Here is a 13638-nt window from a genome sequence, read left to right on the forward strand (position 1 = left end):
TTGAATCAAACCCCTTTTTCAACGCCACGATCAGAATAAGCTGCTACTACACGCCTGCAAAAGAATGCATATATTAGTGTATAATTCTAACAAGCTACTAATAATTAGATCAATATAATCATTTAAGAACCATTTCAAAATCATTCCAGTGATATGATACAGTAGTATAAGTCTCCCTCGTGGAGAAAGGAAACGCACCCCCTAAAGGCCCCACACTATCAGCCGCACCACGGCAAAGAGTCATTCGGAGTCTCGTTTACAATAGGTACGTACTTGGTAGTGTATTTAGTCCATAGTAGTGCTTACGATGCGTTTCTTTGCCAAAAGGCATGATGAAATTATATAAAGATACATACTGGCATATCAAACGTGGAAGGTAACAGATCACGTAACTATAACACGGCAACCACCACATACTTTAAAAGGATGACCTTGTTAGACACCCTGCTAGAATCTGCTGTCAAAGATGACACCGCGCCCGGAATCGTGGTGATTGCCAGAGACAAGGGCGGTAGGTCCAACAACAATCAACGTTGTATATTCCTACGCAACTGACCTCCACCAAAGGCAAAGTCAATTACTCCAAGGCATTTTCGTCAGAGAACGGAACGCCATACCATCTAGACACAGTCATGGAAATATCGTCCATGACAAAGTTCCCAACGACAATTGCCGCACTACAACTTGTCGAAAGAGGTCTAGTCACGCTCGATGAAGATATCTCGCCCTTGCTACCGTCCTTTGCAAAACAAGGCGTCCTCACCTCAGTGGCCGAGGATGGAACCCCAACGGTGCGGGAACGACGGAATCCTATCACACTGCGCCATTTAATCACCCACAGCTCTGGCGCCGGGTACCACTTCTTCCACGAAGGCCTTGGCAAGGTCCGAGCGTGGCAGAAAAAGGGGCCGCCAACAAAGGACTCAGTCGACGACTCATTCGACCTACCTCTGCTATTCGAGCCTGGCGAGGGCTGGGAATACGGCAGCGGCCTCGATCGCGTAGGGCAGGTCGTCGAGAAACTCAGTGGGCTGTCTCTGGAAGACTACACGAGAAAGAATATCTGGGAGCCACTAGGCGCCGACAGCTCTACGTTCTTTCCTGACCTACATCCCAGCATCAAGGCTCGACAAGTGCCAATGGCGTATCGCGGCGACCCCGAAGGGCCTGCCGTAGAGAAGCCTGAAGTCCCGACAGTTGCTACTGGGCTCAAGGTCCCCTATGGAGGGCACGGGCTGTTTGCTAGCATGCCTGACTATTTCAGCATCCTCTACTCGCTGCTTATGGATGACGAGAAGCTATTGAAGAAGGAAACCACCGCGATGATGTTCCAGCCCCAGTTGGTGCCCGCGAGCAAGCAGGCGTTAGACCAGTTCCTGGAAACGCCGGAGATGAAGATGCAGTTTCCTTCTCCGCCGAACGAGCGCGACTATGGCCTTGGTGGCTTGCTCGTTGTGGGAGACAACCACGAGTATTGGCGAAAGGGGGCGTTGATGTGGGGAGGTGCGGCGAGTCTCAACTGGGTATGAATGAGCCTTACTATAGTCCACGTCTACCCGTGATGCCAAACATCTACTGATGACTGAATCCTAGTTCATTGACCGCTCGACTGGTGTATGCGGCATCTTCGGTGCCCAAGTTCTCCCGTCAGATCAAAGAATGAGGACACTGATCGATGCATTCCAGGCTGATGTCTATCGAAGAGCTGGGAAAGTTGTCTTGACTTGAACCTTTTGTAAGATTATCATATCTACCAAAAGGCATATATAATCATATATAGTTAATACCAGTTCAAAACCACCAAATGCCTTCATGGCAGCTTACATTGAAATAGCCTATTGGTCTGAGACCTCCTTCGCTTTACAAGGCAAAAGATCTGAGACAAAATATGCAGGCTGGCGCTAAAAGTCGTCTGGCCCCTTGGCTAGTGGATAGTGGATATGTGGTTGAGACTGAGCAATGACTCATCCATAATAACAGCAAACAACACGACCGCCCTGCCAAGTTATTGACAATGAGAAGAAGCATGGATTACGTGTACAGAGAAGCAGCAGCATGGTGAGTATGTACGAAAAAGGGGTAACCGAAAAAAAGAAGGAAGAGTGAAGAAACATGCAAAAAACTTCAAAAAACATACAACACCAGGGATTCGCTGGTCGTCACCGACCCAACTACTGATCTGGCGGTATCTGGCTTATCTATGGGAGAGCGGACGGGATCCCGAGTTTTCCAAATCCTATGGTCGTATGTGAAAGTCTGCTGCTCTATTGTGGGCTATAGGTAACTAGACGTTAAGTGTGACTGTGTGAGCCAGCCGCCTTGCCCAAAGCATGGGACGTCTTCCAACGCACAAAAGTTATTTTTCTAAAGCAACTTGGCGAAACCTTCGACAATGCTTGAGACACAGGGATGTGAGCTGAATGCCACGAACCTACAAGCTGGAGGTACAGTAGGCAAGGGAAGTTTTTACCCATTGAAGTGCCGGTGAGCCTCACCGGGTGAGAAGGACGTAGAGCTGATTCATTATCTAATCACATCTCTTCAACTACCGAAACTAAATAGCTTATTGGATAGGTACCTATGAAGCCCACACGGGGAAATGCTAGCTCGATCTCTAATAGCCGTTCATAATAGCACAAGCGTTATATGACGGTGACGATCATGTGGTTGTCACCGTCTAGAACACCCCCAACCCCACAGTATATTCGATTCTCAGCCCATCGTGCACGCCTTGATAAAGTTATCGATTTTATACAATGGGCGTAGTTTGGTCGGGCCATCCGGGTTGTTCTAAAATCCCAGGACATCGCGGGTTCTCACACGTCGCCGCCATCCTAGGATTAATGCAATAGAAGGCCTGATATTGCACTACCCGGAAGCTACCCGGAGGGCTTTCAATTCTTCGGCTTCATGGGTTTCCGAACCAGAATGAAGAATTTCACAACTAGGTAGTTAGAACTAGCCCAACGATGAAGACGGGTAGGGCAGAGTTGTTGAGGGTGAAGTCGAAGGGGTGCCCAGGTTACACTTTGTCAGATACTTTGCAGATCAAATTGAATCCATCGTGATTGAAGGAATATCTAATTAGCCTAGCCATTCCCCAACATACGGTATGTAGACACACCGTACAGCAGTACTTTAATAAATGTATGCTAGGTGTTGAAACCTCGTGTTCTCAGGAGATTTTCGTCCAACCTCGATTACCTAATCTCCATAGCAATTCATTATATTGACTTCAATGGTCACGATAGCCACTTGGGCCACGACTAGAACGGTCTGTGGATGCTTCAAGTGTAGATCATGGCTGCCAGCAACATCTATTGGGCTGGTGATGGCTGAGATTTATGTAACTACACTATACATATACCTACTATGTACACTACTATGTACACTATAGAAGAGATGTGCATGGAAGGTTCCCCAGCCCAATACCTAAATGAGTATAACAAGGGGTATAACAGGGATAAAACGCGTGGATTAACAAATCTCCATCAGGATTCAAGAGCCGCAACCTCTACCTAGGGCTGGAAAGGATCAACTACACGTGTAGAAACATTGAGAACAATAGGCACGTAGTAATTTCAACTAATACCCAGTACATTGGTAAGTTACAGCCCTAGAGCATGTAGTATTATTAGTTGGCTGGGGTAACGTGCCATTTTGTGTAGCGCATTCTCCTAACCTAGTGTATATCACTGTATTATGGAGGTAGACACAGACCTCACGGTGCCCGTTGGTTATAGAATTACTAATAACTAATACCAAAAGTCAACGTCACATATTAGCTAAGTAACTATGAATAGGCACCAACTACTACGAATCCAGCAACGCTCAAAGATTAGATTAGTAGTTATTCGTATTCTCGAGCGTCTTTGTCTTTTGTAGGTATGACGGTGACGAAGTATTAGCTCCTGTCCAAATCGCCTCAGTGCTGTTGCTAGTAGTCCAGGCTAGGTTAGGTAATTCCTCCAAGCCAATGACTTGTCGCGCCTAACTATGTATGTATAAATTTACGACATAGTACTTATGGAACCCAGTAGCTCAAATCGGATCATCACGTTCTGACTTTCAGCTCGGGAAGAGGTTAGGCGGCAAGGCGGCTACAAGTTAAGCAACTCTGGGCAAGCATACAATACAACATACGTAGGTAGCAGTGGAGATAGTTATGCCGGCAATCAAAAGTCGGGCGCCTTAAACACCTTCCCAATACGAGCGGCTAGACTGGAACGGGGTGTGGACGATTCGGCACGCAGGTCGATCCAATCAATCAGATAAATGGATTTGCATCACTTACCTAGATCGGGACCCTCCCCCCTTTGGTTGGAACCGTTTGGCGTGCTTTAACGTTCTGACACCACCAGCGGTAAGAATGCGAAGGTGGAAAGGAAAGAAAAAAAAAAAAAAAAGAGCTGGAGAAGAAAGAAAGAAAGCCAATGCGTAGCGGCTCGTATTTTCCCCACAAAGCTACCAAAACCGGTATTGGCTGCAAAAGGGGGCGGTGGTCCCGACAGCTTGGCAATCATCCACATTGTTTCCACAGCCTCAAAGAAGAGCTCATAGGGCTCATAGGCTATGTGTGTGTATTAGGTAACATTACAACTTCATGCAATGACGTCGATCCCATCTTACTATGTGTGCTATGGCATCGTGGCAAACGAAAACAGCTTCGCGAGAGCTCTACCCGGACACACAAGGGTAGCAAGGTAGAAAGGGATATCCACTTCGTCCATCGTCAGGGCTCAAACGTCGCCCTCAGCTACGATTATAAAGACATCGCGAAGTCGTCGTAGATTTCACTTTCCCTTCTCACTCTCATCCTCATCCAACAATCAATCAGCCCAACTCAACTCACTCACTTCACTCCTTACCAACTCTCAACACTCTTTTTTCAAGTCTCTAAAACTTCCCAACCCAACCAACACCATCAAGATGCTTTTCACCGCCGCCGCCGCTACCTTCTTCTTTGGCGCCAGCGCCCTGGCTGCCCCCGGCTACACCACCGGCAACACCGGCTACCCAGCTGGCCAGGCCGCCCCCGCCTCCGGCGAGGACGTGACCATCAAGAGCTTCTCCGCCCACAAGGTCGGCGCTGACGGCGCCTCCGCCGGCAACATCGACGGCATCTCCTTCAAGCTCACCGGCCGCGACGCCACCGACCTCACCTGCCTTGCCAGCTTCGACAAGGTCCAGGGCCTCCCCACCGACGTCATCAACTGCGCCGACGGCAAGTACCGCTTCCGCGTCGCCGCCGGCGCCGACTCCAACAGCTTCGCTGTCACCATCTACCACGAGGTTGGCACTGCGTAAGTTTTCCCCCCTTCCTTCCTTCCTTCCATCTTTTCCCTCGACATCAAGTACTAACAAGCCATCACAGTGCCGGCTTCAGCGGCGAGAGCGTCGTCCCCGTCAACTGCCGCTCCGGTGGCCAGGACACCGAGGTCTGCAGCCAGGTCGCGGACGCCACCTTCCACCTCGCTTAGATGGGTGCGCCCAATGTTTGCCGCCTACCTCGGCAGGCGACAAACAGCCAAGTTACTCATGTAATACGACGCGGATGAGAACTTTTTTTATAACGAGCGAGTCTTTATGAAGGCTTACGGAGATACAAAAAAACGGGGCTGCCTGCTCTTCGGAGCACCATCATTTATATAGAGACGTACACACACTTTTAGACCTTAGCATACATCATTGATTTCAGCGTTCGACAGCATCAATGTAATCTAATTCATGCCATACATACTTTTATATGCAAACTTCGCGCATCTGCTTGTGCTTTATCTTCATTTGACTATCTGGTTACATCGTAGACCTCAAGATATGTGACAGTTGAATGTACCTATATCTAGTACTGATTATTTACAAGATATATACTAAGTATGGTCCTTGATACCCGCGAAGCCCATGTCCAGTTGGGCGAGATATCCCAATTGAGCCTTTATACTTCGTGCAAGAACTTGGCGCTGAACTGATAGATAAATTGACCGAGGTGGATGATCTGATCAAGTCATGACTCTAGGTTAGACTACTAGGTATATAGGTTTGTTGCGGGTATTTGTGGTAGGTTTATATTCCGTAGTTTGGACGTAATCTTCGAGTCTTCAAGCACTGGGTTGCTTGGCCTTCGGAAGCTTTACCACAAGGCCTTCGAGCTATGGAGGCTGTCTGCGGTCTCCTATCATTGGTGATTCGGTTTGCGATTGGCTTTCATGATACTCGGGGAGAATCGTCGGCGAGTTTCAAGCAACGTTCGAACATGTCGACCGTTTCCTGTACCTTTTCTACTTTCTCGCCCAACTCGATTGACCGATAATACCATGGCTGGTCGATCTCTTGTGGGAAGTTTTTCCGTGAGTCCGCCATTCTGCGGAAGGTGCGCCATCTGCCCTCGAAGTCTCGACTCATCTGTTCGGCTCCCTTCGTGGCACCGATCTTTCTGCAGTACTTCTCAACGGCCGACATTGCTTCAAGGGTTTGTATGTGTGCTGGGCCGTATATATCTTGTGATATTTTCAATAGATCATGTCCCGCACGTAATGCCTCTGCTTGAGTTCCCCTACGTTCTTTGACCTCAAACATCAACCATGCAGCTTTGCAACGAAGGTCCGGATAAGAGCTTGATGGCTGTAATTCGAGCCACGATATTATGTCCTGAGTAACGGTCTCCGCCTTCTTCAACCGTCGCATCGTAAGACAAGACAGAGCCAGCCGGAACTTGGTTTCTTGGAGGAGGAATTCTGCGGCTTCTCTCGAGATCGCCCGCCCGGCTATCATGCCCTGAATAACAGTCTCGAGCAAATTGAACGAAAGGAGCCCCGTGCAGTGAAGTTGAATAAATACGAATGCTCCCTGAACGTCATTGGTAGTGTTCGTCTCAGTCGAGTTGACATGGCGCCCCCACATGTCCAGATAGGATTCGAATATTGCTCCCGCATGGCCTTGAATTCCAGTCATACCGGTGACTGTAACCCGCGACCACAGCTGGTTGAATGGATGCCCCGGGGGTAGCATCAGTGACGTGAGCTTCGACGCATAGTCGATAAAAGCGTCCCCGAGCCGGTGATTTTGACTAGCAAGGACCATTGCACATTTATAAGTGGCAAGCCAGAACATGGAGTCTGGCCGTTGCAGCTGCTGCTTATAATGGTCAAAACACATCCCCAACAACGAAAAGCCTTCTTTTACTCGGCCATGCCTGATCAGCCCTTGCGACGAAGCTACGTAATGCTGCCATGTGAATGCACCGCTCATCTCGGCACGATCCCCCTCTGACGCCATCTGCCACAAACCACCATCGAAAGCACCATGAATAAAATTTCGAAGAATCTGCATGCATTCGTGCGGTATCCTTAGCTCGGTAGGTTCTTCTAGACGAGGTGAAATGGATAAATTTGAATCGGCCGTATCAGGAGACGGCGACGGCGACGGCGTTCTGCAGACGATCTGGCTTACTCTTGAAGACTTTGTATCTTCATCACCCCCTTTTTCGGCGTGCATGATCTTCTCAGATACAAGCGGTGCTGCACGATAACGATATCGTTGGAGGCGGTCCGGGTCAACTCGCCTACCCCTGATATATGCGACGGTCGGTTTCCCTTCTGCAGCGCGGGCCGTCTGCTGGCGAAAGATCTCGACGGCTTCTTCAGCCTTGATCTTCTTTTCGATCCCCCACTTTTGAAATCGTGCCTTGTACATCCTCATGCTTGATAAGTAGTGAATTAGCTGAGCAGCCAATGGATGTACGACAATGTTTAGAGCTAAATGCAGGACTATATGTAAGGACTATGTGATAGGTAGCTAAATGGTACTCACGTGGCGAAGAATTGATACTTCTCCTGCATTATATGCATGATCTCTTTTAACGTCTTATTTTCATCCCTGTCTAATGGGCATGTTAATCCATGTGCTATCAAGAGAAGACGATTCCCAATCGACCCATTCACAATGATTTCCTTGACCATAAGAGGAAGTTATGGCACAATGACCAACTGAAAAAGGAAACGGAGACGTAAACGCAAAAACAATGTGATCACAAGTATGATGCTGCGGTTCAACGTACTGCGAATAGTCAGCGCACATGTCAATGCAATACTTGTCTACTCCTAGGTAAAGGGTAGGTGCGATAAAAAAAATAATAACCAAAATGCTTCAAGATCAAATGTAGTACATACCAAAGAGTGGTGATGTAGGGTCTTTGGGCGGCCCAGTCGTCGGCAGTGGCCCAGCTATTCTGGCCACTAGGGGTGGCCATCTCGACAAATTGAATGTCACCTTGGCATGGAATAAGACTTGGATATATTCTGGTTATAGATAGACGGACGGACAGACAGACAAACGGACTGACTGACTGACGGTTATTGGTGGCACGACAGCTTTGAGGTTAAACAACTTGAAGGAAGGGAGAGAAGAGGAAGTAAAGCGATGGGTAGTAGTCAGTTTTGAATGGTAACACTGCGATGTCTCTCATATATACCCGGTAACTCTAGGTACAGTAGCGAGCAAACACCTGGCGCGACAGTATCATCCCCGGCAAAGCTACTACTATGTAGGTAAGCAAGATCTGATCAGGTAGGTGACATTACTTATCGGCGATCTTGCCAATCTTGCCAATCTTGCCACATTATGAAGCGGCTGTTAATACCATGTATGTAGTACCTATGGTTAATGCATAACAAGTGTACAGCATACAGCATATAACATACATATTACATAGTATTGAATGCAACTGAGAATAGCCGAGAAGATCAATTCAAGTTGATGGCATCGGGAATTGGGAGGAAACGTGGAGAGACAAAAGAAGAGACAGGGGCTTTCAAGTTTGGAGGGGAAGAATGAAAGCGAAACCGAGATAACTAACAGCCAAGGCAAGCAAGACAAGCAAGACAAGCAAGGCAGGCCCTGGCCACCTGAGTAAAAAGATATGAAGAGAAAAAAAAATTATAAGAACAAAAATAAAAATAAAAAATCAAGTTGGGTAAAGGGGTAGGTAAAATACTAACAGTATAGTGAGACAAGACAAGCATATTGGTCCTACCATACCTATTACACCTACTAATGTATATCTCAGCGCTCTTAATTCGATTGTAAATGTATGTATGTAATACTGTAATACATGATAATTGACAGCCGTAAAGCTCTAGGCTGCCATGTTAGCTGAAGCCGTCTAACCGGAGATGGATTACAATGGATGTGAAGGCTGAAAGAGCTGAGCAAGATTTTCAGGGGATTGTCGGATTGAGGAGGCGATGTATAATATTGTATTGTAGTGTAGTGTATTGTACAGTACAATATGTAAAGGCCGAGATTATTGTCTCACCTTAATGCTCAAAGACACAATTACATAGTACTATGTAGGTGGCTTCACGCTAACACCTGACATCGGCATTTTTGCGACAACCTTGGAATCGAATAATTCGGGAACTTCCATCGAACAATTCCTACTGGCAAGGATGAGCCCTGTACTAGATGCACCTAGTACCTAGTACCGTAGCAGTGATACAATCATGTACTTGGATCATTTTGGATGTGGTTGGAAAAGTAAAAAAAAAAAAAAGAAAAAAAGTACCATGTGGCTGAATTACCTAAAATATTTGTGGCTCAAGTATAACATCAGATTCATGTTACACACAAACAAGCGATAAAGATAATCCTTTTTATTTTTTTTCAAGTGTTGGTGCAATGTGGTTGGCCAGACGAACTACTATGTCATTGGTTGCAGACGTAAACAAGAACCTATCATCAATGATCTATCATAACTCATCTTTTAGGCAGAGGAACTTGAACTGAACAAACAATCAACACTGAACATCCCCGACAACCAACAATTAACCAACAATTATACAGCATGTAAAAACAACCCTATTCCACTTCTCCAGGACATCCACCTACTTCGCTTTGCTTCTCCAGAACATTCATTGCCTGCCTCGCCTAGTAATCGTGGATCTTACCCCAGCTTTCCATGAGGTCCGTTGTCCCATCCACGAATCTTGTGCACCCACATCTTTCATTTAATAGCTGCATGTCTTAAGATCTCTCTCTACCTTACCTACTTCAATGTTATGTACATACCTTACATATGCATATACTCACAATCTAATACAGAAAGCCGGGTAACCACATTGGAGTCCAGCCAAGGAACGACTTCAAGTCGACCGACACATCGGACTTCCACGAGCCTCACCACACACAGACCACCGGTTGGGTCCAGAAGAAATTCACCGAAATAGACCGTTTTCCTACCCGAACCAAACGATCCCAGCCTAATCCACCCAAGCCACAACACCGACACCGAAATCTACAACAAAATAAAAGACCCAGCGAGCGCAGTTTCTGGACTCGGGAGAATAACGAGGAGCTAAAAAGTTGGCTGGTGACTGGTACCATCAAACGGCCTCACCAGAAATATTCCACCATGGTCAAAGAGCAAGCCCCTCCCAAGGTGCCACTGCGTCCCCTGGGATCCAATGGTAAACATAACAATGTCCCAAACCAATCGACTGAGTCCGATGACGACGTACGGGAGATCTCAAGCACGAGTATGGGCTTCACTTCTGTAAACCCCGCCACTTCTTCCACTGCGAATGCCGCCCCCAGGCCACCCGCGGTAAAATCACGAGCCTTGTCAGGAAACATGGAGGACAAATATGCCAATCTCTTCATCCAGCCAAAGAACCGTCCAGAACACCACCGGCCGCAGCGGATTAGTGGTCCGCTGCAGCCAACTTATAAGGACAAAAAGCCACCACCGGGTCCAGTATTCGATACCATGCCAGGCCCAATAGGATCGGCCAGCAATCCAATATCAATCTCAGGCGGTGATCCCATCTCCAGATACAGCCAACCTGGCGTTTTCTCAACATATGTTGACCCGAAGAAGGCTGCTGCAGATATCAAGGCTCTACTTGAAGGCTCTATGGAGGACGAGGAAGATAAAGGTGTACAGGCAAAAGACGGTGAAGATAAGGCCCATATCGAAGGTCTTAGCGTTCGACTGCTGCCGCATCAAGTCGAAGGAGTAGAGTGGATGAAAGGTCGTGAATTAGGCCCTGTCAAAAAAGGAAAGGTACCCAAGGGTGGCCTTCTTGCTGATGATATGGGTTTGGGAAAGACCTTGCAGTCCATATCCCTTATTCTGATCAACCAGAAACCCGCAGACAAATTCCCAGGGGTCGAGAAGACAACGCTGGTTGTTGCACCTCTGGCTCTCATCCGCCAATGGGAGGCAGAACTGAAGGAGAGGGTGACTGAATCTCACAGGATGAAGGTCCTTGTGCATCACGGGCCACAGCGGACGAAACGATTCGAGGATCTCCGTAAATACGACGTGGTTATCACCACCTACCAGATTTTAGTATCAGAGTTCAGTCACACCACAAAAACTCACAAGGTCGGCTGTTTCGGCCTGCATTGGTACCGCGTCATCTTGGACGAAGCACATACCATCAAGAACAGAAATGCCAAGGCCACCAAAGCCTGCTGCGAACTCCAAAGCATATATCGCTGGTGCCTTTCGGGTACTCCGATGCAAAACAACTTAGATGAGTTGCAGAGCTTGGTCAAGTTCCTCAGAATTGCACCTTACGACGATCTCCGAGAATGGAAAGACCACTTCGACCTCCCGATAAAGAATGGAAAGGGAGAAGTTGCAATGCGCCGTCTTCATGGCTTATTGCAATGCTTCATGAAGCGCAGAACTAAAGAGATTCTCAAGGAGGCCGGTGCTCTGAGTACTGGAAAGAAGGGCGAGGACGGAAAGGAGGACGCAACTGCAAGCTTCAAGGTCACCGAGCGAAAGGTAGTGACGGTCGCGGCTGAGTTCACGCCTGCAGAGAGACGATTCTACGATAGGTTGGAACAACGAACAGACAAGAGCATCGAAAAGATGATGAAAAACAAGCTCAACTACGCCAGTGCGTTGGTACTGCTTCTACGCCTAAGACAGGCTTGTGACCATCCAAAATTAGTGGAAGGCAAGCTTGAGAAGGATAAAGACGCTCTGTCCGAGGAGACGAAACCGAAGAAGGGCGACGCTGACGTCGATGCCCTGGCGGATCTCCTCGGTGGCCTAGATGTCGAGGTTAAGCATTGCGATATTTGTGGCTGGGAGCTTGATCATGAAATGCGTCAACCCGGCACAGATAAATGCAAAGCTTGTTATGAAGACCTCCAATATTTCAAGCACTACGAAAACGGAGGCGATTTAAAGACACCAAAGATAAGAAGCAGGAAGAAGAAGAGTAAGGCTAAAGAAGTTAAGAAAGCCAAGAAGGTCAAGAAAGTGAAAAGGCTCCCAAAGGTGGTAGAAGAACAGGTCGAATCTGAAGCCGATGTCCAGGTCGTGAAGAAGCGGAAGCCTAGGAATCGTCGTGCAGTACTAGACAGCGATGATGAAGATGAAGAGGCCGACTGGATAGTTTCCGGTGACGAGCAAGGCCCACTACGTCTTGGCAAGGCCGGCGGTACTGACGACGAGAACGCCGAGGGCGATGCCGATACCATCAATTCCGAAGATACGGAGGACGAAGAGTCGCAAGATGGTAGTCGATTAAGTAGTTTCATTGTAGACGACGGAAACGATACCAAGCCTGAAGACCTCCGAAAGGCTATCGAAGCATCAGATTCCGAGGATGACCTTGAGTCCGTTTCGGGAATTCAATCTGAGATGAGTAAAGTCAAACTTGAAGACAGCGATGAAGAGGATGACGATACAGAGGCCGGCGACAACGACGGTGACGACGATGGAGAGGATGCAGATTCGGAATCCGAGTCCGAGTCCGAGTCCGACTCTGGCATCTCTGAATCAGAACTTATCTCGGACACTGATTCCGATTCAGAGTCTAGTGTGGTTTACTCGCGCTCCGGTCGCAGAATGGAAAAGACACCGCCCGTCCTAGCGTCTGCCAAGATTCGACAGCTAATCACCATCCTACACGAGGAAGTCCACGAGCACAAGTTCATCGTCTTCTCGCAGTTCACAAGCATGCTCGATCTCGTGGAACCCTTCTTCCGCAAGGAGGGCATCAAATATACGCGCTACGACGGGAGTATGAAGAACGACGCGCGTGAAGAGGCCCTTAACAACCTGCGAAATAACCCGCGCACGCGCGTGTTGCTCTGCTCCCTACGCTGCGGTGCGCTAGGCCTCAACCTGACCGCCGCCAGCCGCGTCATTATCCTCGAGCCCTTCTGGAACCCGTTCGTCGAGGAGCAGGCCATCGACCGCGTGCACCGTCTCACCCAGACCGTCGACGTAATCGTGTACAAGCTCACGGTGAAGAACAGCGTCGAGGAGCGCATCCTCGAGCTCCAGGAAAAGAAGCGTCTCCTCGCCGAGGCCGCCATCGAGGGCGGCACCCGCAAGGAGAGCCTCAAGCTCGGTCTCAAGGAGATCATGGACCTCTTCAAGCACGTCGGCCGCGGAGGAGGCGACTCCGACTTCGAGGAGGACGAGCGCATCAAGGCTAGCTTGGCTACTATGCGCAACAAGCACGGCAAGGATGCGCGGAAGCCCGAGAGCGCGGTTTATGGGCGGCGGTGGTGAGGGAATGACATGATCTTATGGAAATGGAAATGGAAATGGTAGATATGTTGGTAGGTAGGGCACTAGATCGACTAGGGGGGGCGTACATAGGAAAGGATCGG

At 48.4% G+C, this 13638-nt stretch overlaps 4 protein-coding genes across 4 annotated transcripts; 3 read left to right on the forward strand and 1 right to left on the reverse strand.

Annotated features, from left to right (window-relative positions):
- Window positions 1-333: 333 nt before the first annotated feature.
- Window positions 334-1799, forward strand: GGS25DRAFT_488480 (beta-lactamase family protein). Its single transcript, XM_049260820.1, has 3 exons — window positions 334-511; window positions 568-1523; window positions 1594-1799. The coding sequence occupies exons 1-3, from the start codon at window positions 427-429 to the stop codon at window positions 1726-1728; spliced, it is 1176 nt and encodes a 391-aa protein (XP_049118338.1). The 5' UTR covers window positions 334-426; the 3' UTR covers window positions 1729-1799.
- Window positions 1800-4306: 2507 nt separating this feature from the next.
- On the forward strand, window positions 4307-5751 carry GGS25DRAFT_488484 (uncharacterized protein). The gene is made up of 2 exons (XM_049260821.1): window positions 4307-5303; window positions 5375-5751. The coding sequence occupies exons 1-2, from the start codon at window positions 4930-4932 to the stop codon at window positions 5478-5480; spliced, it is 480 nt and encodes a 159-aa protein (XP_049118339.1). The 5' UTR covers window positions 4307-4929; the 3' UTR covers window positions 5481-5751.
- Window positions 5752-6204: 453 nt separating this feature from the next.
- GGS25DRAFT_521166 (uncharacterized protein) lies at window positions 6205-8248 on the reverse strand (the record flags this gene model as incomplete). The annotated part of the gene is made up of 3 exons (XM_049264008.1): window positions 6205-7699; window positions 7810-7875; window positions 8169-8248. The coding sequence occupies 3 exons, from the start codon at window positions 8246-8248 to the stop codon at window positions 6205-6207; spliced, it is 1641 nt and encodes a 546-aa protein (XP_049118340.1).
- A 1707-nt stretch (window positions 8249-9955) lies between these two features.
- On the forward strand, window positions 9956-13537 carry GGS25DRAFT_521167 (SNF2 family N-terminal domain-containing protein; the record flags this gene model as incomplete). The annotated part of the gene is made up of 2 exons (XM_049264009.1): window positions 9956-9960; window positions 10099-13537. 2 exons carry the CDS (start codon window positions 9956-9958, stop codon window positions 13535-13537), a joined length of 3444 nt encoding a protein of 1147 aa, XP_049118341.1.
- Window positions 13538-13638: the final 101 nt, after the last annotated feature.

This window comes from Hypoxylon fragiforme (assembly GCF_022984875.1).
Source record: "Hypoxylon fragiforme strain CBS 206.31 chromosome Unknown GGS25scaffold_4, whole genome shotgun sequence".
In the NCBI taxonomy this organism is placed as follows: domain Eukaryota; kingdom Fungi; phylum Ascomycota; class Sordariomycetes; order Xylariales; family Hypoxylaceae; genus Hypoxylon; species Hypoxylon fragiforme.